This window comes from Sinocyclocheilus grahami, unplaced genomic scaffold (assembly GCF_001515645.1).
Source record: "Sinocyclocheilus grahami isolate Dianchi unplaced genomic scaffold, SAMN03320097.WGS_v1.1 scaffold384.1, whole genome shotgun sequence".
In the NCBI taxonomy this organism is placed as follows: Eukaryota; Metazoa; Chordata; class Actinopteri; order Cypriniformes; family Cyprinidae; genus Sinocyclocheilus; species Sinocyclocheilus grahami.
The window spans coordinates 647,190-673,426 of record NW_015505563.1 but is presented as its reverse complement, the minus strand read 5'-3'; the positions used below and the strand labels follow the sequence as shown (position 1 = coordinate 673,426).

The 26,237-nt window shown below is 37.1% G+C and overlaps 2 protein-coding genes across 5 annotated transcripts in view; one reads left to right on the top strand and one right to left on the bottom strand.

The window, feature by feature from the left end:
* The window catches only part of LOC107549995 (membrane-associated guanylate kinase, WW and PDZ domain-containing protein 1-like), a 56,113-nt gene extending 51,521 nt beyond the window's left edge, over window positions 1-4,592 (bottom strand). For 2 of the 4 annotated variants that reach the window (XM_016231202.1, XM_016231204.1), the window contains exon 1: window positions 4,203-4,591. The gene's annotated coding sequence lies outside the window, so the exon portion shown is untranslated. Of the gene's footprint in view, window positions 1-4,202 lie in introns of all 4 variants that reach the window. The other 2 variants (XM_016231203.1, XM_016231205.1) reach the window with 2 other exon arrangements.
* A 4,340-nt stretch (window positions 4,593-8,932) lies between these two features.
* cacna1fb (calcium channel, voltage-dependent, L type, alpha 1F subunit) overlaps window positions 8,933-26,237 on the top strand; it is a 45,324-nt gene continuing 28,019 nt past the window's right edge. The window contains exons 1-9 of the mRNA XM_016231124.1: window positions 8,933-9,383; window positions 13,195-13,513; window positions 13,687-13,792; window positions 19,586-19,725; window positions 21,312-21,457; window positions 23,582-23,734; window positions 23,823-24,019; window positions 24,136-24,239; window positions 25,262-25,413. Of these exons, the coding sequence (XP_016086610.1) occupies window positions 9,362-9,383; window positions 13,195-13,513; window positions 13,687-13,792; window positions 19,586-19,725; window positions 21,312-21,457; window positions 23,582-23,734; window positions 23,823-24,019; window positions 24,136-24,239; window positions 25,262-25,413 (1,339 nt within the window). The 5' untranslated portion in view covers window positions 8,933-9,361. The remainder of the gene's footprint in view (window positions 9,384-13,194; window positions 13,514-13,686; window positions 13,793-19,585; window positions 19,726-21,311; window positions 21,458-23,581; window positions 23,735-23,822; window positions 24,020-24,135; window positions 24,240-25,261; window positions 25,414-26,237) is intronic.

Sequence of the window (26,237 nt, the reverse complement as noted above, 5' to 3'; positions counted from 1 at the left end):
TCAAAAACAAAAGTATTAAGCAGCATAAACATTTTTCAACATTTTTAACATTAAGAAATGTTTTTGAGCAATAAATCAGCATATTAGAAAGATTTCTGAGTGATCAAGTGACAACGAAGACTGGCTGCTGAAAATTCAGATTTTCCATTACAGGAATGAAATATATTTGAATAGAAAAGTTCTACTGATTTTTAAATAAATGCAGCCGTGGTGAGCATAAGATACTTCTTTAGAAAACATAAATTAGATTTATTCCAAACTTTTGACTAGTAGTGTAAATGAACAACAGTATATCTAGTACATAATGCCAAGTTTTAAGTAAAAGCTGGATTAATACACAAGTAGAGCAAAAGTGGGATGTAGAAAACTTCTCACTTACAGTTTTCAGAATGTGACTTCAAACCTAAGGTTAAGGCTCTAACCCTGCCTGAACGCATTGGATATTCTCATTAACTCTGAGGAAGTCTGTGCCTCCAAAGATGAAGTGCAGAGAGAAGATAAATCCTGCTGGATCTTCAGGTTAGTCGATGAACATTCTCAAATCGAGAACAGGTTTAATTGAAAACTAAAGGTCCAGATGTCATTGGGCCAAGAAGAGAGATGTAGATCAAAGTTTTGTGGATGGCGCAGGGATCCGCTGCTGTTTGAGATTTTGTCGACATCTAATGCAGCAACTCTTAATGTCAATTATTGTTCACGCTGTGGAACAAGGCTGAAGATCAGAGAAGAATGAAATTCGATTTCTACCCCGTGTTCCCTCTCTGAAGCAAATGATTATGGGATGTCTTGATCTCACTGTACTGTAGAAATGAACATTAACATGAGCTCCCAAATTAGAGAAACACTTATGTTGAAGTGTTTGGGATGTGGCTTTTAATGATGAGACCTTTTTTGTAATCAGGCTCTCAAAAAGTATATAACAATTTGGATATAGATTTATCGGCCAACATATCGGTTATCGGCTTTCAAAAATAAAGAATAATCGGTTATCGGTATCGGCCAAAATTTTCATATCGGTGCATCCCTACACAAGACTACACATCATCACCCACTACTGCTCTGGAATAAAGCCTTACTTGGTTTGCTCATCTTATTTAGTCTTCCAGGCTGGTCTGTTGCCTGGTTTCAGATGGGTTTGCAGCACTTCACATCTGGTCGGGCCATCTTAAAGGGTTAGTTCGCCCAAAAATGAAAATTCTGTCATTAATTACTCACCCTCATGTCGTTTCAAACCTGTTAGACCTTCGTTCATCTTCGGAACACAAATTAAGATATTTTTGATGAAATCTGAGAGCTGTCTGCTACGAGAAAGATTTTTGTGCGCAAAAGAAAAAAAAAACACTTTATTCAACAATTCGTCTGGATATTGGAGAGTATCAGCTGGATGTAAACAACGTATGCTGTTCTGTGTCAGCTGCGTCACGCCGGATCTGTTTCCTACATTGTTGTGATTTGATGTGAACGAAAACAGCATATCCGTGTGACGCAGCTGACACAGAACAGCATACGCTGTTTACATCCAGCTGACACTCTCCAAAATGGCTTGAATGGCAAAATGGTTGAATAAAGTCGTTTTTTTCTTTCTTTCACACACAAAAATTATTCTCGTAGCTTCGTAAAACTACGGTTGAACCCCTGATGTCACATGGATTATTTTACAGATCTCCTTGCTTCGTTTCTGGACTTGGGAACATTTCAGTTGCGTTGCTGACTATATGCAGGGTCAGACAGCTCTCAGATTCCATCAAAAATATATTCATTTGAGTTCCGAAGATGAACGAAGGTCTTACGGGTTTGAAACGTCATGAGGGTGAGTAATTAATGACAGAATTTAAATTGTTGTGTGAATTAACCCTTTAAGCTAAAACCAGCAAATCAGTTTAGGCTGGTTTAAGAAGGATTACTTTAGAATGACCAGCTTGACATAGGCTGAAAATGTCTACAGAAGTTCTTTTAGATGGAAAAAGTACAGCCAAATAAAACTCTAACTTCCACAAATCAGATCCAACTAATATCGAATCACTCAGAGACATGTTTAAAATCTCTCTGCGGCATCACACTGCGGATCGCTCCTGTGTAAAGAGCCCCAGGTACATCAGTCTGCTGTTATGTGCTGAACCATTATAGCGTCCTGGGCGATGAAGAGCCATGGGGTTTGTTATTTCTCCACATCAGCAGTCAAGGTTTCTCCTCAATAAAAACAAACAATCTGGAACTGAGAACAAACCTCTTCAGTTAAAAGAGGTCACACTAGACGTAATTCCAACATGATTCAAGTCACATTAGTTTAGGACTACAAATCCCAAGATCAAATGGAACAATTTCAGCTGCTCCTCACTTTTACGCCACTGAAAGTGTCTTTTCACTGCAAATTGGCATGTTACATGCAAGTCAAATATGTATTCTAGAGATGAAAATTTACAGCACTTGCACACGCTCATACATATGAATTCCCACAATGCACACCTGCACAGGCTCATTTGCATAACGACACTATTGGCTGTTGATTTAAGTCCATAACCGTCATGCTAGCAGCTTTTACGAGAGTAACAAGTAAATGTAACCGGAAGAGCAGAGGACAGGAGAGGAGAGGTATGAAAGTGTGTAGCCTGGGGAAAGATAGAGTGAGATACAGAAGAGTGACGGAGGGAGGCAGTTCTGCAGTAGTAGCATGGCAAAGTGGTCAGTGATTGTCATTTTTACATACTTTATCATATTCAAAATGATAAAAATTTGCTTAATGTGTGTGATAATGTGAATATATGTACTAACACTTTTATCAATGTAAACCTTGGGCTTTCATGCCTTTCACCTTTGAGTGTGAGCATGTGATGACTGTAGTAGCCTACTGATCTGTAGACCAATGTTATTTTTTTGAAACATTTACTATCATATAGTTACTATTATAGTTTTACAGTAGTTTTTAAATATATTTGCCATTTTCATTGTAATTTTTGTTTTGTGTGTTTGTCATTTATTCGTTTTTTTTAAATAGGTCTTATTCCTTTTTATTTTGAGTTATTTTAGTTCATCAAATATTTAGTACATACTAAATAAAAAAGTATTCCTATTTTTTTATTTTATTTCAGTTAATGTTTATTTTATTTCAAGTAACAAATGTTTTTTTATGGTTTTAGTTTTACTATAATCATTATCCAAGACATTGATGTGCAATTTTTTAAATAATTATATTCTGTATATTCTTTCTTATTCACATTCTCTTGCATACTTGTATCTCAATATACACAGGCCTATATTATTTTCAGGCTTGTCTATTGTCTAGTTATTTGTCTAATATTTTTTTTTTCTTCTATGTACTAGAAGCTTCAAGACCATTGTGTGTGTGTGTGTGTGTGTGTGTGTGTGTGTGTGTGTGTGTAAACATACTTGCCAATAAATCTCCTTCTAATTCTGTTTAACATTGGATTGTTTACTGAATGACACATTCCCTGCCAAATTCCCTCACAGAACTACCATTCCTCCTCATAACATGCCTGAGATCTCACAACCCTAAAAAAAAACACACTGATATGCCTATGAGTGTGGCCATAAACGCTATGGAGGGTTATGATGGTGCCGAGAGGGGCTGCATGCTGCTAGCCAATGACTGCACTGGTCATTATTTACCAGCAGAGTGGACTATGAATCCCACATCTCATCTCACATCACTGCAAACCCACAGCACGGCGAGTCGCAACTGGTCTGACACATTTTCTCAGCACCTGCTCGCTCTCGCATTACACACTCAACACTTTCTGTGTCTCTCACACACATAGAGAAAAACACCCATATTCAGTCAGGGTTACGTTGCCTCCAAACAGCAGTGCGTGAGGCCGCTGTTTTACTACGTGGACCAACAGTTCACTCACTCACGCGTTCGCGCTAATGTACTGCTATTGTTGTCCGAGAGGCGCTTTCACGCGAACATCTTTTATTAAAGACAGGAACGAGTAGCACATGCCGACTTGAAATGAATCGCGGTAGAAGATGTGATGGAGATAGTTGACACAAACAAAGCAGCTGACAAGGAGAGCGCGCACGGCGTTAAATGCTGCAAAGGCAAAGTGGCTCCCTTGGCACCAGTCGCCACGCAAGGACATAATGGAATCCGCGCGGTACACCTACAGAAATGAATGGACAAAAGCATATGGCAGTAGTATCGGATGGTCAGCCAAGCAATAATGCGGCGGTCTGTGACATACCTTCATAATTCCAGCCTTCCCCCCGCGACGTATTGCCTTATGGCTGTAATCTTTAACAATACTCTATCAATATTGATTGCCTATTGGAGTCGCAGGTGACTGCAGATACGCTGTGTTGGAAGAGCACTACGGGTTGAGGTCCATAGCTCTGCGCTGCTGAGGATGAACTGGCCGGAGAGGGAGGACAGTGTAGCATTACAGTCCCGCGCGGAAGCCTCGTGCCCTCAGGGCCGCTCAGCTAATGGAACATGGGTCAAAATTACGCTGCATTCAGTACAGCCCTGTCTTTGCAGGTTTGGCAATAAGGAAGCGAGGATAAGGCAGCCAAGCGGAGGGGAGGAGAGGAGGAGGAGGCAGGGACGGGGAGGGAACGCTGTGTGAAACAGAGACGGATCGGACCGCCTATGGATGGAGGTGATTGGACAGCGCCGAGCGAGACTGGGAATACATGAACGCGCCGTGACTCCTCACCCAAATACTTCAATCAAGAAGATGTATTTGAATTGATAATGAATAGAACTGCGTGCTTCTCATTAAGCATGCGAACGTTCTGATCAAAGACACAAGGCGAGTCTGGAATATAAAATATATTTATTTTGGTGACACTCTGAAAACCTCTGAATTCTCGTCTACTGTCAACAAGTGCAAAGGAAATTCACGGACGAAGTAAGTGTTAAAATAATAACACTAATTGTGCATTTTCATTCTTGGTCACAGGGTCATTCTTAAAACAAGAAAACTTTTACTCGAGTTTATTTTATTTTTTTTAACCTTTGGCCAGTTAAAGGCAAAAAGGTGTGTGCACTGCAATTTTATTTGTCATTTCTGTTTTTATTTTTATTTGTTTGTTTGTTTATTCATTTAATTCTTGTTTAAAACGTAGCAACGTAAATGCATGCTATTAACATGAACTAAATATCATAACACACAAAAAAACTCATTTTTAAAATAAGAATCTGTGGTTCCCACAGGGAATTCTGGGAATGCCCTAAAAGTTAAATATTACATTGATAAATAGCCTACACTATCCATAAAAATCATTAAAACTTTTTAATTAAAAAAAATATTTGTACAATGTAGGCTACTATTCAGTTTATCAATTATTTGGCATATTTACTTCATTTTTACAGTTAAGAATATGTTGTGATTAAAAAGAAATTGTAGTGCAAAAAGCCTTTTACTGCCGGAAAATGCCGTTTGAAGCCCGTTTCCCAATGTGTAACTGCATTTATAAAAGTGCTGTATTTGTAACAAACTGTAGCTATTCTTTTTTTCTCTCTCATTACGTCGATGAGTCTGTAGGTGGGTGACACTCTTGGTGGTCTGCGTGCTGCAGCAGCGTCTCGATGGTCTAATGGGTCCGTTTCAGCTGACATCAGCGGAATAGGTTCACTGTTCACGGTTGGCTATGACATCGGCGCAAACTCTTACTAAAGACAATTGCAAGGTGCATGACGTTACATATGTGTGACGCGGTGTTGTAAACCCCTACATAAACACTACTGTAATCTCAAAAATTCGCCCGCTATTATTAGCCTACACCACTGTTTTGGATGAAAAAAAGGAAGAAGTGTCGTAAGCGTCATTAACTAATGCGCACACTTTATCCATGTGCTCTCTCCGGTTACCAAGGAAACTGTGTGGGTATCTTGGATACAGTGCCAGTAGCGCATGCAACCCGCAAGCACCACCCACCCCAAGCAAGACATCATCTTTGGCTAGATCATTTTCCAATACGTGCAACTGCCTCATAAAATACATTATAAGATATTAACGAGAGTTACCAGACAATTGCATCGAGCTGCTTGCGAAGAAACAACCGAGTATTTCTTCAATAATGCATACAGTCCTTTGGTATCATAAATAACAAGGGGCAATTAACAAGACATTCTCTTCATTACAGAAGGGATGATGGAATGCCTGTTGCAGTGTCACAGTTGTGTGGAAGTGTGTATGTGTTTGGCTGGGGGTTAAAGTCAATGAAGCACCTAAGAAAGTGCTGACTATGACTCAGTTTTAGTACAGAAGCCCTGCTTACTGCAATCCCAGTGCACCCCGGAGTATAGACTGTATATGTGAACAAACAAAAACACACATACACACACTCAGAAACACATTACTCAGATTTAAACACACAATTAAGACCATAGTTTATTATTCACATATACTTTCTGTTAGCACTTGTATTAGGTTCTAGATATACAACCCAGTTATGCTTAGTGTCAAACTGAACCTTATTGGATTCAATAACATTTACCAAAAAAATATATATAAATCTTTAATGCTTCTCACACAATACAAAGTAATCATGAGAACATATGATTTAACAATATTTTTTTTTATAAACTGTGAATATTATAAACAGTTTTGTAAGTATTTTTATTTATCCCAGAATAAAAGTACCATTTTAAAAAGCATTTTTTGCATTTTTCTGAAGATCAAACAGTGTTTGCAGTGCCAAGATCATAGGCTCAAATTACCAGTGGACTGAGTTTGAGCTGATAAAGATGTACACCTTCAATGCAGTTTCTCTGGATACAACAAGTGTCTGCCAAAAGCATAAATGTAAATGTATAAATACTCTTAGAGTTGTAATTAAGAAACAAAATATGACATAACAAAATGTACATTAAAAAAAGTTTTAATATCAGGTCAGTGCAGCTGCATTTAGCAATGAAATATGCAGGTCAAATTGACCTGCAAACATCATAATTTTGTATGCACATTCCACAGCATAGCAAAGGCATGTTCATGACCCTAAATGAAAAAAGGTCAAATTTCAAGAAAAATACCATAGGTTAACCGGTATTTAAAAAAAAATATCTCCGCTAAGCTCTAATCTAACAGAGCACACCATGGCACTCACTCAAGAGAGAAAGAGAAACCGAGGGAGAAATAAAAAAGAGAAAGCAAGAGAGAGGGAGGCTGAGTGAAGACAGGGAGATAAATCAAAGTAATTCATCTCTTTAGAACACGATAGCAGATTAAAGGCGAGAGCATGTGAAGGAGGGTTTCAAATGAGAGAGATGAGGAAAATAAAGACTTATCAACACTTATCATGTGTTATATGATATCAATTGAGAATAAAAACCAGGAAAGATCTAAACATTATTAAAACAAGGTGATTTAAAGGAATGTTTTGTGAAAGCTGGAACCATATTAGTTAAGAAAGCTAAATACATGTGAGGTAATGATGAGAGTCTTGGAGTTTAAACAGTTTAAGACAATTATTTATTTATGTAAAATGGCATTTGTCATATTATCAGATTATGAGGTCATCTTTCAAATGCCACATGCACTTTGTTTCATTAACATATTTTATGATGTCATCCTGCTGAGAGCTGAGAGTGTAACCACTAGAGGGCAATAACTGTCCATTTTTATGTGTCCATTTTAACAAGCATTTGTTTAATTAATTCACTACAGCAATGTATAGCAGTCTATAGTATTTATACCTCTGTTCATTTCTGTAAAGTAAGTATATATTTAGTAGGATCATTCCAAAAATTATGAATAAATAAATAAATAAACAAAGCACTTTCTCACCCCTAATCAGACTCAGAGAGCGCCCTCTGTTTGTTTTGCCTTCACTATTCAGATGTATTTTGTTAGTGTTTTTGAAAGAGTGACCTTGACTAGACATAAGACTTGAGGAATAAGATCATTTGCACTTGGACGTCAATAGTAGTGAAGCAAAAAGGACATCATGGTGTGTTCAAAAGGGGGCATTGCCCTTGAGCAGTGCACTTAACCCGCTGTTTCTTCAGGGAGACTGTCTCTGCAATTAGTGTACTGTACATCCCTCTGGGTGACAAGTGTCTGCTGAATGGTGAATAACTGATAGCACTGTCTGAGAGACCATTATAATTTTAAACTGCATTATGGTTGTTTGTATGTTACATGAATACGATGCACCATTAAACAGGAGACTTAGATGACACAACTGTGTTTCTATAGGGAGTGATGCAAAATTATTCATTATGTCTGATGGTAAGAGTTACCCCAGCATTTTGAGTTAATTTTAAAATGCAAATATGTGTTTTGGCAAATAAGGTCCCTGGACTTGCATTGAATCAAACATGTTTGAAGCGGTACGTGTGTGCGGGTATTACAGAGACTTAGACTTTGAGTGAATGTCAGAAGGAATTCATTTGCAGACAAAAGCTTCAAGCTGACTTTAATGTACGACAAGTGCAGGTAACCTCTTTCACAGGCTTGATAAGCTGACCTCTGCTCCCACTTGTCTTTGAAAGACATACAGAAAGTTCTAGGTATTTTTACAGGTCCAGTTTAGGTTTAGTGAATGCATGCAGTTCCAGAATTCACATTTGTTTGAGTTTTAGTAATTTTCTTTTCTTTTTTTCGTATTTACGTTATCAGAAATGTGCATTGCAGTGTTTATTTTAATAGCTTAAAAAGGTTGGTACATAAACACATGCAATTTCATGACATATATTGCACAATTAAGAACAGTATTTTTTCCAATGTGGAAACAGCTAATTTCTCCCCAAATACACTTTCCTTTTATGATTAAGGTTATGGTTCTCTGTGAACATTAAAAAAAAAAAATAGAATTAGTACAACTGAATATTGATCTGCTATGCTCACACATCCGACATGCAACCGCACGCATAGACACAGCGCGAGTGCGCTCACGCGCTCATCTGTGTATGTGTGTGTAGACTGATCCGTTGCGTTAGAAAATGAGCAAAGACTCGCCGACATTTCCGTCGACGCTCCATAAAATCGCTTGCCCAATATTCTTCCCTCTAATAAGTTTCTAGGCTGTCTGTCCCTTTAAACGAGTCATTTTTTCTTTAATCCTGAATTGATTGCTTAAATGCGGAGACAGATAGAGAACAGAGGGTGCGCTTTATTTATCAGCGTCTAAATATTTTTTTTTTGTCGCCCTCAAAGTTCATTTTTAGATGACGGGAAATAAATGAACGCTTCTGATTTTTTAAACCAACTGAATACAACTCATTTGATTCAGAATGAAACGCCTTTAGGAGGTGACTGACAGCATCTAGGTCCAGGACTGCACAACTGGAAAACTTCATAGAAAAAGCTCATTTTGGAAATATGCCTCAAAAATGTGATTGAAGAAAGTCGTGAGGATCATGCATTCTGCTCCAATGAGGTCAAAGTGACAATCCGACATGTATGAGGAGAACCGAAAAAGTAAGTTTTATTTGATCATTTAATGCATATATTTTGGTTTAGTTTTTATATTTTCACATACGTTGTGTAGCCTAGCCGCCGTTTAAGATGTCAAATATCAACTTATTTTACAAGTCGCTGCGTAAACTTGTGTCCGTGTCTATATGAAACAGTAATTTTATTTCAGTTTAAATTGTGTTGTTGAACTACTCTTCAACATTAAAGACTTTGGTGTATGAAGATTGTGTTTTTAATCACACAAAAAGCAAACACCTGACATGACGCAAAAACAATGTACTAAACGTTAACTAAATAACAGAAAATAATATAAAACACCCAATGTGTGAATACCTCTTCTTAATTTTAAACAGTATGTTAACTTTTGGATAGGTTACTTAAAAACTGAATTTTAATAGCAATTTGCTGTAAAATTGTATTATTTCACAATACATTTACACGCACACACACACACACACACACACACACACATACATATATATATATATGTATATAGAAAGGCAACTTATAGTTTACCTGACCTATTAACAGGATTTTACTGAAACGTTTTTTTGTTAAAATAAACCTCATCTGTCAAAATAATTGACAGTTGTACTAATTACAGGAACACAAAATGTTATACATGTTAATTATAATGAAATTATAACAAAAGATGAAAGTTTTGAGCCTTGAGCTCTGTTGAGATCAAATTATGAATTCATTTTTCCAATTTATTTTTCTTGTTCGCAGCACCAGATGTTTCACCGCCACAGGGTCATTTTCAGAGCACAACCTGCACATGCGCTTTATGATGACTTTCTGATTGCGGGCAACCTGCAATTACAGATATCATTTGACTTCCATCATAGCCAAGTAACCCCAGCACTGCAGGTTAATGCACATAGTAGAGTGTAATGCAGGGCCTCTGGAGATGGCAAATTAATATTCTGCTAGTAGTAAGTTTGATTAAATGGGCCTCTAATCTTTGATCCCTAACTAGCTCAAGAACCAAATCCTTCTGCTTTAGAAACAAGTCTGCACATGAGAGTTGCTGTATGTGTCTCTTTGCACATGTTTCTACACCATTTAGGTCACTCCATTAAGATAAATAAAATATAGATAATATGCAAAAGCATTAACCTATGTAGCAATATGCAGAGCACTTAAATTGGTGTTGTTGCCTTCAACTGAAAAATAATGCTGTCGTTGCAATGTAATAATATTTTTAATTATTTATTTATTTATACATTTTTTGGTTAAATCCATACAAACTATCTTGCCAAAGAAAATAAGCTTCATGCTTGTTTAATCTTCAATGGGAATCATGAAATTGTCTCAGTATCCACAGCCACACAACTAGGCCTATAGGAGTTGCAGCTCACTGTCGTGGTATTAAATTACGGATGAAAATTAAATGGCAGGTTCATGCTTTTGAGGTCAGTTTTGTTTATTCATTATGTTCAGAAATAGACATCGATAAAAACTTGTTTATGTAAATTTCATAACTTCGAATTTCAAACTCACTCCTATGTGTGAAATTATGGACAAATATAATACCATGATTGAAAACCCAACAAACCTGTCTTTAAAGTAGAAGAGAGCCTGTTGGCTTATGTTAGCCGTCATAGTAAGGGTTACACAGAGCTGCAGCCAAAACAAAAAATATTTTTTCATAACACCTTATTTTAATGATGTGCTAAATTGGCCCCTCAATTTTCATTTGGTGCGTGTCTTTATCAGCGCAGCGCAGCAGTCATGATAGCTCACTTTACAGACCTCACACAGGAGTTTATTTCTCTCTCCTGCCTGCCCATTTTAAATGTTCAATGAAAGTACTGATTGCTGTTATCTCTGGCTGATAGAATTCCCTTCAGTCTCACTGAGGTCTTATGCATATAATGAAGTTATAATTCGCTATCTGCACAGTGTCCTCGCAATCTCTCTCTCCTGCCCCTCCCCCTACCCATGACTCTCTCTGTTAGCTGTCAGCTAGCTGTGCTAGAGGCTAACATCATGAATCCACAGGTACTCACATATGAAACCGCTGGCCCAGAATCCAGCTCTGCACCCCCTCTCACAGTGGGAAGTAGGTCACAGCTGTTACTGTGTGGTTCTCCTCACCTAGTGCAGAGGCCTCCCGTTCATCAGAGACTGTGGCAGATTAGAAAGCATTGTCTTCTTTATGTTGCTCACCCTCTTTAATATGACCAGAGTCATTCGAGTTTCATAGTTTTTAGTTACTTCACTCTCTATCGCTCACTCCTTTCCTGTGTCCAGATTATGAGGAACTCTTGTTGTAGCAACTATTCAGATAGACATTGCCATGGAAAATATAGTAAAATTGAGTGACTTACAGTACTCTTTCTAACCAATACTTGTTACTCTTTACATTGCATCCTAAACAGGTGTGATGTGATGAGACCCATAACTCAACAATAAGGATGACCCATTGGCCTGCGGCAGTTTAGGAGAGTTTCAGGCCAGGGCAGTTTAACTGTTAACTGAACTGTCACCTGCCCTGATGGGTCAGTCCTATATCTTAAGTTTGATAAAATTTTTTATGAATGAGTCGATGCAGATAGTCTTGTGGGCAGCGTGCTGACATACAGCACTGTTGTGACACAGATGTCCCGAGTTCGAGTACTGGCTCGTGGACCTTTCCTGATCCTACACCCTCCAACTCTCCCACTTCACCTCCTATCAGCTCTACACTGTTCTATCATAATAAAGGCAAAAATAACAATCTAAAAGAAAAAAATTACATGAATTAAAAATGTGTAAGAGTAAGATTTTTTTTATTTTTTGTAAAATGAACAATAAAAATTTAAATATTATACATTTAAGATGATACATTTCCAATTACTATATTGTTATTGGTTTAGGGCAAATAAGCAAGTAGAAATTTGAACTCCTGGCACGCAAGTGAGCGGGAAAAAAAATCCTTATTGTTAAGCTCTGGTGACAAATAACAAGTCATTTCTGTCGACACTCGAAGAAAAGTTCACACAATCCCAGCCAATCAGGATTGATGTAATGTGAAGCAGTATTTTGGACCAATGCGATTTTATTCAAACTAAGTGACTAAGCTTGCTAGGTTGGAAAAAAATGTTTTATTAACATACTGTAGGAGAGAAGCTTTTTTTGTTTGATGCTTTATCACATCTCAGGACAAGGCAGGCAACAGGAGATTTTTTGGGGGGGTTTCACTTTTATAGGAAACTCTACCGACAGTACTAAAATAGCACATGTTTGCTTAATGTATGTTCTTATTGGTGCTTTAAAGTGAACTTTAAAGTTCAAAGGTTTGGGGTTGATAAGAAGTTTTAGTGTTTTTGAAGTCTCTGATGCTCGAGGAGGCTACATATATTTGATCAAAAAGACAGTAAAAACAGTAATATAATGTTTCTAATTTAATGTATTTTAAAATGTAATTTATTCCTGTGATAGCGAAGCTGAATTTTCAGCAGCCGTTACTCCAGGGTTCACTGTCATACGATCCTTCTGAAATCATTCTAATATGCTGATTTCTTATCATTATCAATGTTGAAAACAGTTGTGCTGCTTAATATTTTTGTGAAAATCATGATTTTTGTGGAAAACCTAATACATTATTTTTTTAGGGTTCTTTGATTAGTAGAAAGTTCAAAAGTTCAGCATTTGATTGAAACAAATCTTTTGTAACATTGCAAACGTCTTTACTGTTACTTTTGATCAATTTAATGCATCCTTGTCACTCATTGCCAATTCATTAGTTAATTTTCGTTCAGAGACTGGTTGTTTGCTGTGTCATCCAGACATATGACCCTTCATTAAGTGACTAAACCTCTCTCTTTAGGGAATGGGTACTCCAATGAGGAAGAGGAGGGTGGTGGCGAAGCGGAAGAGGAGGAGGAGGAGGAGGAGGAGGGAGGTGGAGGAGTAGAGGGCAATGAGGAAGAAACAGACGAGTGGGAGGAGAATGAACGGCCGAAGATGAACCGTACGGAAACGCTCAACTCCACCACCAGCTCCACTGGAACGCAGAAGAAGAAGAGTCACCATGTGAAGAAGCAGGTCCAGGGCTCCAACCAAGTCCAACGCGCGCCCAGAGCTCTTTTCTGCCTTAAATTAAACAACCCCATCCGCAGGGCCGCCCTTCACCTTGTAGAGTGGAAGTATCCATTACAACTCAGTCAATGACAGAAAACATAGCTTAAACTACTACTTTTAAGCTTTCAAACAGTTTACCTCTATCTGTTGTAAAAACACGTTGTAACTTGCTAAATAATGCCTGTTGAATGTAATGGCACTCTAATAAGATCACATTTACCTTAACATGTGACTCCAGACCATTTGATATCTTTATTCTTCTGGCCATCTTCGCTAACTGTGTTGCTCTGGGGGTCTCCAAGCCTTTTCCCGAAGACGACTCGAACGCCACCAACCATGACCTTGTAAGTATTGCTCTCTCTCGACTGTGAAATTGGGGTGGTGTGAATTTCAGTTCAGCTTAGAACTGAAAAGGGATTGAAGAACATTCATGGACAACCAACTTCTAGGTTTTTGTGCAAACATTAATGGTGAGTTCCTTCAGTATAGTTCCTTTAGTGTATTTTATTGAACCTTGTGGGAACGCTCAGCTCCACCCCCAGCTCCACCATGAGATATGGTTTGAAAAATTGTATATTGTAAATAGGTAAAAGTGTGCAATAGCCACCAGAGAGAGCGAAAAGGTGTTTCCCTTCCCAGGTGTTGTTTCATAATCAGATATATTGGGATGGTGCCCGGAACAGAGCGCTGACCGAATTCCTGCTGACCCATTTGGGAGGTGTGTTATGGATCTCAGGTGCAGTCAGACTCAGAAGCATGTGTGTTTATGTATTATGTAATATACATTTCTTTTCTAATGGTTTGTCCTAGCTGGTCTTTTCTGGTCTCATTCTGCTGTGTCTTTTGGTAGCTCTCTGGGTGGTTGTTTCCTGTTTCAGATGTGTTGGATTTGAGCTCTGCTCTTTTTCTCAAAAAACTTTGAAGAAGTTTTTGTTCATTTCTTAGCTAGATCTATTCTGACTAGTTTTACAGTATGTCTAAACAGAAGAACAGGGGCTTTAATTTTGTGTAATATTGCAACCACATGTTCAGAATGGACACAATATTTGTAATTTTTCTGCCCTCAGAATGCTGGTGTGATTTGATTAAAACAATTTTTATTAAAACAGAAAAGATAACAGTGGAGTCATTTCAAAGAAAGACATTTGTTGATGCTTGGACAGGAAGACATGATAACTCAAGTTAAGAATGTATGGAACTTTACATTTTATGTAGAATGTAAGCTACTATTGTATGCTATTAGTAATAATGTATACTTTTGGGGGGTCAGTAGTTTAAAAAAAAAAGTTATTTGATTTATTTTGCTCCCCAATGCATGTATTTAATGAAAAATATGATAAAAACAGCTATATTGTGACAATTTAGTACTAAATTTGGTTAAGTTTAGTGTGCATTTTGTTATCCTTCTGAAAATACAAACAAATGCACAGAGAAACACACACACACACACACACACACACACACATAGGGGCATTGGCCTCAAGCAAGAGCGTTTTGTCATGTGACTCACTTTAGCCACACTATTTTGAGTCCTACTGCTGTCCCAGTGTCAGAAATTTCTAGAAGCTTTGTACTTTGAATATAACAGTTTGAAAATCAGTTGCCATTTTGAGGTAAAAACCCTTCTTTTTTGCTGTTTGATGATGTGGTATTACTCTGTAATCCCCCTCATCTAACAACCTCTCATTGTATCCCATCAGAGAGCGTCACATTTGATCCACTCAGCAGCCATTCTTAAAGGCACAGTTCCGTCATTGTTTACTCACCCTCATGCTTTTCCAAATCTGCATGACTTTATTTCTTCTGTGAAACACAAAAGAAGACATTTTGAACATTTGTCTCCACCGACTTTCATTGTATGGGCAAAAAAGAGAAATTTTTGACATGAGGATGAGTAAGTGGTGACATCATTTTCATTTTTTGTTTAACTCTCCCTTTAAATTTAAATTTTTGGTTTAAATCTCCCTGTGTTACTGTGATGTTGGCACCTGTATCTGAGACTGTAAGGCTTTAATTTGCTTGCACGTTAGTGGCATCGAGGAAGCAGAGTGCCTTTTTTCTCCACGGCTGCAGTGAGGCATGCAACAATGCGAGGCTGCATGAGCTTGTGCGTACTACAGCTTCATTTGGGCATACAAAGGTCACTGAGATGAGAGAGAAATCGTAAACGAAAGAGAAGCGCCCCTAGCTATTGTTTCTCAGTAGGGGTTGGACCAAATGAAACACCTTTCGTTTAAGTCCAGAAATCCTTTCTTCACATCTCGGCACACTAGCACTTTCACTGGACTTTGCCAAATCTTTGCTGATGTGAGCCTCAGAGTTTGTCCCGCTGTCATCTCGAGTGTACAGGCGCGTATGACTGCGCCCCATTCGTACTGAAATGCTCGACGTGTTGTGAAGTTCTGCAGTGGAGGGGATCTTCCCTAAGGCTTGTGTGAGAGAAACAGGAAGAGAAAGAGTGGAAATGAGAGAGAGGAGACCAATCGAGTTGCATGTGATCAGGACCATGAACACAAGCCCCCTCGGGCATTGCCTCATGCCTGTCCCATCAGAGCACCGCTTTCTTTTTATAGAAGAAGAATTTGCATTCAAATGTAAGAGAAGTGACACCGCAGTGACAAAAGAGCCACAACAGGGCATAATGTGCATCCCAGATGAAAGATCACAGTGTAGTGAGCTGTGAGCTAATGAACGAATTACAGTGTTTTCTTCCAGAGTCAGCTTTTTTTGTGGGGTTGTAATATTCACTTGCTGAATTGCATACAGACTAGATTTACATATCAAGAGAAAAACACCAATGTTTTCTAGGAAGCAAAATAATAGTGTTGATGTTTAAAGTAAGCATATATGCTTTGGTTTTAAGTAATTGCAGTGAACCTTTGTGTCAACCACTTTGAAACCATTTTCTTTGAAAAAAAAACTGAAATATTAGCAAAAGGGAACCTAATGGTGACTTACATTTTTATAATAAAACATCGATAAAGAAATAGAGCTAAAATATCTTTTAATTATAAAAATAAATACATAAATAAAAACATACTCATTACATTAGTCCCTCTGCTTTGACCAAACAAACATGACAAAATTATTCAAGTACAAGGGCTTATGGGTATTCCTGCAGTCACAGTGCTTTTCAGTAACACTGTGACTAATGCTAATACTCAGTAGCATATGCTGTGATATGAAGTTCATAGTATTTAGCCTTTCTTTTCATTGCAGTTGTTATATTTCATGTTTTCGTTTCATTGTTACATTTCAATATATACACACACAGGTCAAAGTTTGCTTTAAATACAACTTTTTCATGTTTTTGGAAGAAGTCTCTTATGCTTATCAAAGCTGCATTTATTTGATCAAAATTAAAGTAAAAATGGCGATATTATGAGAAATTATTACAATTTAAAATAACTAATTTATTCCTAATGAATTAAACTCGTTAAAATAACTAATTTATTCCTGTTATGGCATAGCTAAATTTTCAGCATCCATTACTCCAGTCTTAGTGACACACGATCCTTCAAAAATTATTCTTAATGGATAATGGTAATGAACAAATTACAAATTCTCTTCTGTTATACAGTATAAGTATGTTCACTGTTGGACATATTTACTCATCTTAATTTTATTCCAAACCTGTTTGACCTTCTTCTGTGGAACATGAAAGAAGATACTTTGAAGAATGACATTGAGACCCTCTGACAAGACATTTCTCAAAATATCACCTTTTATGTTCCACAGTAGAAAGAAAGTCATATAATTTTTAAATGACTCATGAGGGTGAGTAAATGATGACATCATTATTTTAATATTTGGGTGAACTGTCCCTTCAGTTAAAGTCCACAAAGTTCCAATAATACCCACAGAGGAAACAAGTTTGCATTGAAATCGGAAAACAGAATAATGCTTGATAAGAGTTAGTCTTCCTCTTTGTATATTTGTAGGATAACAGGACACCCAAATGATGTAAAAGAGAAAGAGCAGAGAGAGTGGTGGTCAGGGGAGATTGTACAAACTGCCTGTTCGTTTGGCTGCTCTAAATTCTCTTGGTCCCGATAAGCAGCTTACTCTTCCTCCCCTGTCTCTCATCACCCTTCCCCCATCACCCCGTCCCTCTCTCTCTCGCTCTCCATCTTTGTTCTGATGCTTAAAGCCACATCCTGGATTCCAGGTGCAAAGGAGGGGGCATGTATTTAATGAGTGTGTGTTTGCTGTCAGTCTCTTCTCTCACAGAGCTGGTTGGTCTTTCCCTCTGCCATATTGTTTGTTATATTTTACTGTCCATCATATTGTTGTCTTCGGTTCATTACTCAAAGGCATTCAGCACTCTAAGCTTGTATGTCTAATTACCAGGGCTGTCAATCGACTGCAAGTTTTAATTGAAATAATTAGATGATTTGCAGACTAATTAATTGCGATTAATTGCACATATCAATATGTGCTGAGAAAAGTTTCCAAAATAAGATAATTCAAAGACATTTCACTGTTGTGTAAAACAAAACAAAAAACACTGAATAGTGACTTTTAGAAGTCAAAACATTGCCTATAGTTTAATTTTCCTAGCCTGCAGATTATATATATATTTAAACATATTATTTATTATTATTATTTATGCAAATTAACTGCATTTATTTGTCTGCCAAAGAATGATTTTGAATGCTGTCATGGTCTGTCTGCTCATCTAAGAAAGGGAATATGCAGTTGAGAGCCTCAGAAATAGTTCATGGATGTTCTGTTCCTGTCGGTTTGCTTAAAGCTTCTGCTTACTTTAGACAGAGACATATGGTCCAGCAAATGGAAGTTTATGCTGTATGCCACTTTACATTAAATCAAGGAAAGCAGTTTGTGCGAGTATGGTTATTATTGTCCATATGGTATTGTCCTCTGTCTTGTACAGATGGTGTGGGGTTTTTTTTGTGGTTAATTTGCTGTTTCTGTCTATATGTTTGTTTATGTGGAGGGAGTATGTGTGTGCACAAAAGTGTGCCGCCACAGTGGACAGGCTGCTGCCATACACCAGCAGTGGCAAACGAGAAGGAGGGAGAGAAAGGAGAGGATGATAGATTAGTAATCCTTTGAAACACTCACAGATTCCCCATTTTGAAACTCAGGACCGGCCCTCTTTTGTCTCTCTCACTCGTTGTGTTGTGAACAGGTCATGGGGTCACACCAGTGCACACACTTTCCTAAATATACAGCATAATTTTTTACTGTCAACAATTAATATGCTAAATATGCTATTTTTATTGCATCTGCTTTTGAATATTGATTTGATGGAATGATTTGTGTGCCTCAAGCTTTCTTGTCAGATTTGTGGCCATATTAATTGAACGACTACATGGAATATTTTAGTTAAAAACATTTTTTGTCATTTAATTCATTTAAAATAAAATAATGAGGGCAAAAATTATTAAAACCTTTTATATAATTGGATATAAGATTGTATCATTATGAAGTTAAGTCCAGCCTGTCTGGAATGACATGAAGAAACTGAGACAGACTAAATCCAGAAGAACTGTGGCAACGTCTGTAAGATGCTTCAAGAAACCTATCTGCAAAGCTACAGTACTTTTAAAAGTTTTAGGCACTTGTGTAAAAATGCTGTAAAATGAGGATGCTGTCAAAAATTATGCCATAAATAGTTTTTCTTTATCAATTAACTTCTATTAACTAAATTAAATCAACATTTGGTGTGAGCATTCTTTGTGTTTAAAGCAGCTTTTGCTCTATAGGTGCACCTGCGCATATTTTTTCAGGTAGCTTTGCAGGTAGGTCTCTCGAAGCATCTTGGAGACGTTGCCACAGTTCTTCTGGATTGAGTCTGTCTCAGTTTGTTCTGTTTCTTCATGTCATTCCAGACAGACTGGATGATGATCAGATCAGATCTTTGTGTGGAGCACTGGCTGTTGTCAAAATCTCACTGGATTATTACAATTAATGGCAAAATTAGTGTTTGGAAATGTAAACTGATATTTCCTACTGACACGCTACAGCAAAAGATAGAAATAACTGACTTAAAACCATTTTTTTAGATGGTGAAAATACTAGTGTTCTCAACCTTTCACAATCATTTTTAAAATTACAATCTGATGTGTATATGTGTGTGTTTGACCTTTTCTGTTCTCTTTGTGTCTCTCCAGGAACAAGTTGAATATGTGTTTTTGATCATCTTCACCATCGAGACGTTTCTGAAGATCCTTGCGTATGGCCTTGTCATGCACCCAAGCTCCTACATCCGCAACGGCTGGAATTTACTGGACTTTGTCATCGTCATTGTAGGGTACGGCACCATCTTCACTGCTCTATCCATCCCCATTTGTTTGTTTACTGTCTTTTTCATTTAAAAATAATAACCAGAGTGACATCACAGCCTTTCCTCTCATGATTCACTTGCATATTAATTTTCATAGATGATTTTTATTCAGGTTGTGTAATGGCCAGCAGCAGCTCTCTTATTCACAATACTACTCTTGTCCCGCTGTTCTCTTTACCTCCTTTTCCCCCTCATTTCTCCCTTTTCTCAACCTCTCCCTCTCAGATTATCTGGTCAGATCTGTCTGTCAATCCTCACTCTCCCGCTTTCTCGCTCTCTCATTGTGTCCTAATCTGACCTACAGAGAATAGGCACTACCCTTAATTTCACACACCAGGCTTTACATCCCTGTGGTAAATGTGTGTGTATGTGAAGTGTGTAAATACATGTTTCATCCACTTAAAAAAGAATCAGTCTTTCATAGTATGTCGCTATTTAAACTCATTTTTTTCCTGCGCACACCGTAGAGTGTATTTAAAGAGCGACAATCCCCAGAGCTCTGTCCATCCTGCTAAAATGGGCCTAAACAGCTGTTCTGAGGTCATTAATGGCCAGTTGGTCAGAGTGATGGTTAATTATCTAAAGGAAGATGACTGTGCCAGGCATTTATCGCCTTTTTGAGTATAATTTTGAGAGCTTTTTTTTGGTATTGATTGGAGATTTCATTAAGCTCACAGACAGAACCGCTAATGGGCAGGTGGATCTGTTCCAAACACACGGTATTACACTTCATAGTACTGCTGCTTATAATACTGATGCCATCCCAAGAGTATTTGTTCATGCGTGTGTATGCATGAAAGCACAAAGATAGCTGGGATAGGTGCCACAAATATTGTTGCCCAGCCAGCTTCCACAACACTTCAGTACGTTCATTTGGGAATAGAATTTTGCTAGTCACGCTGTATGTTTTCAAGCCACTTTAAAGAGCCAGTTCATAAGAGTCATTTGTTTGGGAATCGGGTGACACTGGTCAAGCTGTATGTTTTTGACTTCCTAAAAAGAACCGGCTCATAAGTGCCATTTGTTCAGGAATCAGACTAGTCAAGTCAAGTCACCTTTATTTATATAGCGCTTTTAACAATACAGATTGTGTCGAAGCAGCTTTACAGTGTTAAATAGGACAATAGTGTGTCAGTAATGCAAAAGGACAATAGTAAACACCCAATTTCATTTGGAAATTGGACTGGACTTTTTTATTTTTTTTTCACCTTTGTCATCTCATATTCATTAGTTTTAGTCAGTTTTATTAATACGAGTAACGTGGCATCTAATTTTGGTCTATTTTTAGTTTTAGTTTTTTATATAAGAAAGTGAAAAATTGAAATTAAAGTGAAATTAAACTGAATATTCAAACTAAATTTATAAATATGATTAAATATAAGATTTAACATATGAAAACTGTCTGCATTCAAATGTTTTTAATCTTTCATTTGACAAATATTTGAAGTTCATCATAATTTTACCTTTAATATTACATTATACATTTTATTATTTAATATGTATTTAATGAACCATATTTATGTACATTTGTTTTTGTTGTTTGTATTTTGCAGGTTGTTCAGTGTGGTATTAGAGACTGCTACTCATAAATCTGGTGAAACAACTTCCCACACGCCGGGGAAACCGGGAGGTCTGGATGTCAAAGCTCTCCGAGCCTTCAGAGTCTTACGACCCCTCAGACTGGTTTCAGGAGTGCCCAGTGAGTTTGTGTTTGTAATACAAAGAAAATGAAGCAATTTAATTTTATGCCTGATTTAATCGGGTTTACATTGCTATGAACTATTTAATGGTATTTTCTCCACACAAGAGTGTTATTGTGCTCCTAAGAAGGTATTCTGAGATGTTTTGTATGGAGTATATGTGCTTGTGTGATGCACCAGTGTTTTGAACAGTTACAATATTTGTGCAGTGATCAGAGAGGCTGGTGTAGCCTGACCTCTCTATAGTCATACTTGGGTCTATAGATTCATTCAGCATCCTCACCAATGAGCTTGACTTATGGTTGCAACCAGCAGCTGTGCTGTTTTGCAGTCATTTCAAAATCAGGCCCGCTGACACACGCTCCTGAATCATTAGCCCCTTTCACAAAGTAATACCAGTAAATTGCCATGAAATTACCTGAACGACTTTACCGGTAAATTAAAAAATGTGCTGTTCACACAGGCAACGACGTTTCGTGGTTTTACCAGTAAAGCACCATTCATACATCGGTTTCAAATTACCGGTAAATTCTGTGACATCATTAACCAGAAATGACCTTTAAACAGTTGCACCTCCTGGTGTTGTGTTTGTAAGCATGGAAGGGTATACGCGCGGTCAGTGTTTTATTGATGTTTTCATTTTTGTGTCAAGCGTTCACATTCATGCAACTGCTTTTGGCCCAGAGACGTCATTAGACGATTTCAAACTGAACTACACAGCGCGGAGTAAATGCGTCATCTGCGTCAGAATGTTATGATTGGCCCAGAGTAGATGTCTTATGTCAGCGTGTTCTGAACTTGTATGTGCTCATACGTACCGCTAATCTACATTCTGCGTTCACGCATAGCATTATTCTGGCAATTTACTGGTAATGTTACAACTTCTCATACCCGTAAATTGCCAGAACGAATTTACCGGTATTTTTAAAAAGGTCCTGTTCACACATGATCTCTTAACGCTAATTTACCAGTAAAGTCTGAATGTGTATGTGTGGTCAAAGGGGCTATTGACCAACTAACCAAAAAGCCATTTATTGCTTGTATCTTTACAATACTAAGGTGATGATTTCAAAGAGCGCTGTCCATGGTGCTGAAAACACAATTCCATTAGCTACTGTACAACAGAGCTCTGGCGAAGCTGGTCAAGATGGCAGAAAACAGGATCATGTTAACCATTGACTTATTCCACCATAGTACATTTAGAAGCTGGTGTGGATCTTTCCTGCCTACTGGCATGTATGATGGTATCTCTCCCTCATGTGCTCACCTGCACGTTAATCCTGGCACTTCTCCCATTAAGCCAAGGTGACATTGAACTAAGACACTTCTTGTTCAAATACCCATTACTTTTGCCAGAAAACACACATTAAAAAATCCTCACTATGTACATCTGTAGTGCTATTATGTTCTGGCTGCCATTGTCTTGATTAAGGTAAATTGATGTTGGTGTCAGTCAATCAATCTATCAACCACTCAGTCAGTCAGTCATTTATATAAAATGTGTGAAAAAATGTTGATACAGATTTTTTTATTTTATTTTGATGGTTATTCATGGTGTGACAAGTCACACATTTTGTCATGTTGAACATTATTTTCAAATAAAATGTTTTTGTTGACTAAAATTAGACTTCCTTTCAAATGTTTGGAGTCAGTAAGATTTTTTTAAAAGAGAAATTACTACTTTTATTCAGCAATGCTGCATTAAATTGCTCAAAAGGGACGACAGCACATTACATTGTTACAAAAATGTATGTGATTGCCATTACAGGAATAATTTGCATTTTAAAATATAATTGTAATAATATTTCACAACATTACTGTATTTGTGATCAAATTCATGCATGTCTGGGTAAACTAAGGGACATAAACATATCTTACTGACCCCAAACTTTCGAACATTTGTGTATATGCCATGTTAGTAATTGAAAAATTGGCCTAAAATAAATAAACAAGTCTTGTCGAAATGCTGACTATTACATTATTTGCAAAAATAATAAAATACTAAACTGATATAATGGACAAAAACAGTCAGAATGGGAATGTTTCTTTTTATGCAAAAATACAGATTTTGGGTTACAGATTGTGCTCTATTATGAGGATTTTTCTGCTCTGTTTGTGTGCAGGCCTGCAGATTGTGTTAAACTCCATCATGAAGGCAATGGTTCCCCTGCTGCACATCTCTCTGCTTGTCCTCTTTGTCATCATCATCTATGCCATCATCGGATTGGAGCTCTTCATTGGACGAATGCATCACACCTGCTATTTTATAGGCACAGGTAACTACACACACTCACATAAAATATTTAAGTGTATTTTCTGTCACTCTCTGTCTTACTCCATCTGTCTGTCTCTTATCTTTCCCAGATAATTATGCAGATGATGATCCAGTCCCGTGTGCGTATGCGGGTCACGGTCGCCAGTGTGCTGCCAATGGCTCCGAGTGCAGGGGAAAGTGGGATGGACCGAACGGTGGCATCACTAACTTTGATAACTTCTTCTTTGCCATGTTAACAGTGTTCCAGTGCATCACAATGGAAGGCTGGACAGACGTCTTGTACTGGGTAACTACGTAAACTGTGTCTTCAGATTGACTGTAATGGTCCATAATTATCTTTTATGGAAGTGATTGTGTATGACACTGATACAGTTGCCTTTGCCTGTGTGTCCTTCTCTGTAGATGAATGATGCAATTGGTTTTGAGCTGCCATGGGTTTACTTTGTAAGCCTGGTCATCTTTGGATCCTTCTTTGTTCTCAACCTTGTGTTGGGTGTGTTGAGCGGGTGAGTTGATAGGATCAATGTGTTTATGGGCAAGTGTGTACGGTTGTCATCACTTTTTGTGGCTGACTTTGTCCCGAACACTTTTTTAAATATTTTATCAGTTCAAGCATTTTCTGGGAATGCCTTCAAAAGTTTGGGATCATTGATATGTTTTTGAAAGAAGTTTTTTATGCTCACCAATGATCAAAAATACAGAAAAACAGTAATATTGTAAAATATTATTACAATTTAAAAGAGTTATTTTTAAAATTTTTATATATTTTAAAAAGTTATTCCTGTTATGGCAAACCTTATTTTTTCAGCAGCCATTACTCAATCTTAAATATTTTTGTTAAATATTTTAAGCTTAATTCAAATTTTAATTTTTTTGTGAAAATGGTGATGAGTGTGAATTTTTTTCAGGATTGTTTGATGAATAGAATGTCCAAAAGTACAGCATTTATTTTAAATCTTTTTTAACATAAATATCTTTCCTGTAACTTTTGCTCAGTTTAATCCATCCTTTCAGAATAAAAGTATTAATGTCTTACTGACTCCAAAGTTTTGAATGGTAGTGTACTTATTTATTAATGCCTATTTATGATCCTAATTTCTAACTGTAATGTTATTGTTTATGTTTCAGTTTTGACTCTGAAAGCATGAATACCATGATAGATACATCACATGTGACAATTTATGTATTAAAACAGTTAGTCCATAACCCAATTAATATTTATGAGCTAAGACTTCTGCATTTCATTACATCATAAACTGTGCATTGTAACTTGTTTGCATATCTGTGATCGTTTAACAGAGGACAGCAGCAGCAGATATCAGATATTTTTACTCACCTTAATGGAACAATCTCCAGATGCTGAGAATAGCAGATTTGCAGAGTTTGATTTCCTGCAGACAACAGAATTCCCCAAAGATTCTGCCTTGTGCTGCTTACCTCTCCGTTAAACAGAGTGTGAAAGTCCACAGTGTGTATTGTGCGTGTGTGCGTTTGTTTTGCTTGTCTAACAGGCAATACTTGTGTGTAGAGAATTCTCTAAGGAGAGAGAGAAGGCGAAAGCTCGCGGAGATTTCCAGAAGCTTCGTGAGAAACAGCAGATGGAGGAGGATCTGTGTGGATATATGGACTGGATCACTCAGGCTGAGGACATTGATGAGTTTGATGAAGACGGGAACAGACGTGAGATCTCTTCCTCTGTTTAACCATCTATACCCCTTTGTCCTTGATATCACTTGTTCATTGTTGATCACCTGTTTCTCCTATACCAGTTTACCATACAGAGACAATTAAGTAAGACAGGGTTTTTGATCCCAAGGACCCCAAATCTGTTGATCCCTTTCTGAGGGCCTCCTAACTAAAATGGAATGACAGCTATATAATTTGATGTATAATGACTCATTCACATCATATGAGTAAAGTAGTAAGCATCATATTATAAAGACTAAGTCCAAAGCAAGTAATTCAAATATTATCTGTAGAATATTTACTTTGCATTATTTTTTAACCACTATTAATGTCAGATGTAGTGTTTCTTAGTGTTTGAAACTATGGTTGTCAATAGAATAAAATAATTGTTATTAATCTTATGATTTCTGACCATTATTTTGAAAGCAAAATGAGGCATATAATATAAAATAAAAATAAATTAAAAGAACCAAAGACTTAAACTACTTCAGTCTGTGTGCATTTAATTTATGTAATACACGAGTTTCACAATTTGAGTTGAATTACTGAAATAAATGAACTTTTCCACGATATTCTAATTTATTGAGATGCACCTGTATTTACTATATAGACTATATACTGTATCTATATACTATAATATATATATATTGTGCACATTTAATTAAAATGTAATGTAAAACATGCACCCTCTTACAAACTGTTTTTGTTAATAGAAATAAAGCTGAAATAATTAAAAATAAGATGTCAATATTAAATGAAAAACTCAAACTTAAAACATTGGCAACTGAATAAAAAAATAATAAAAAGGACTAATAAAA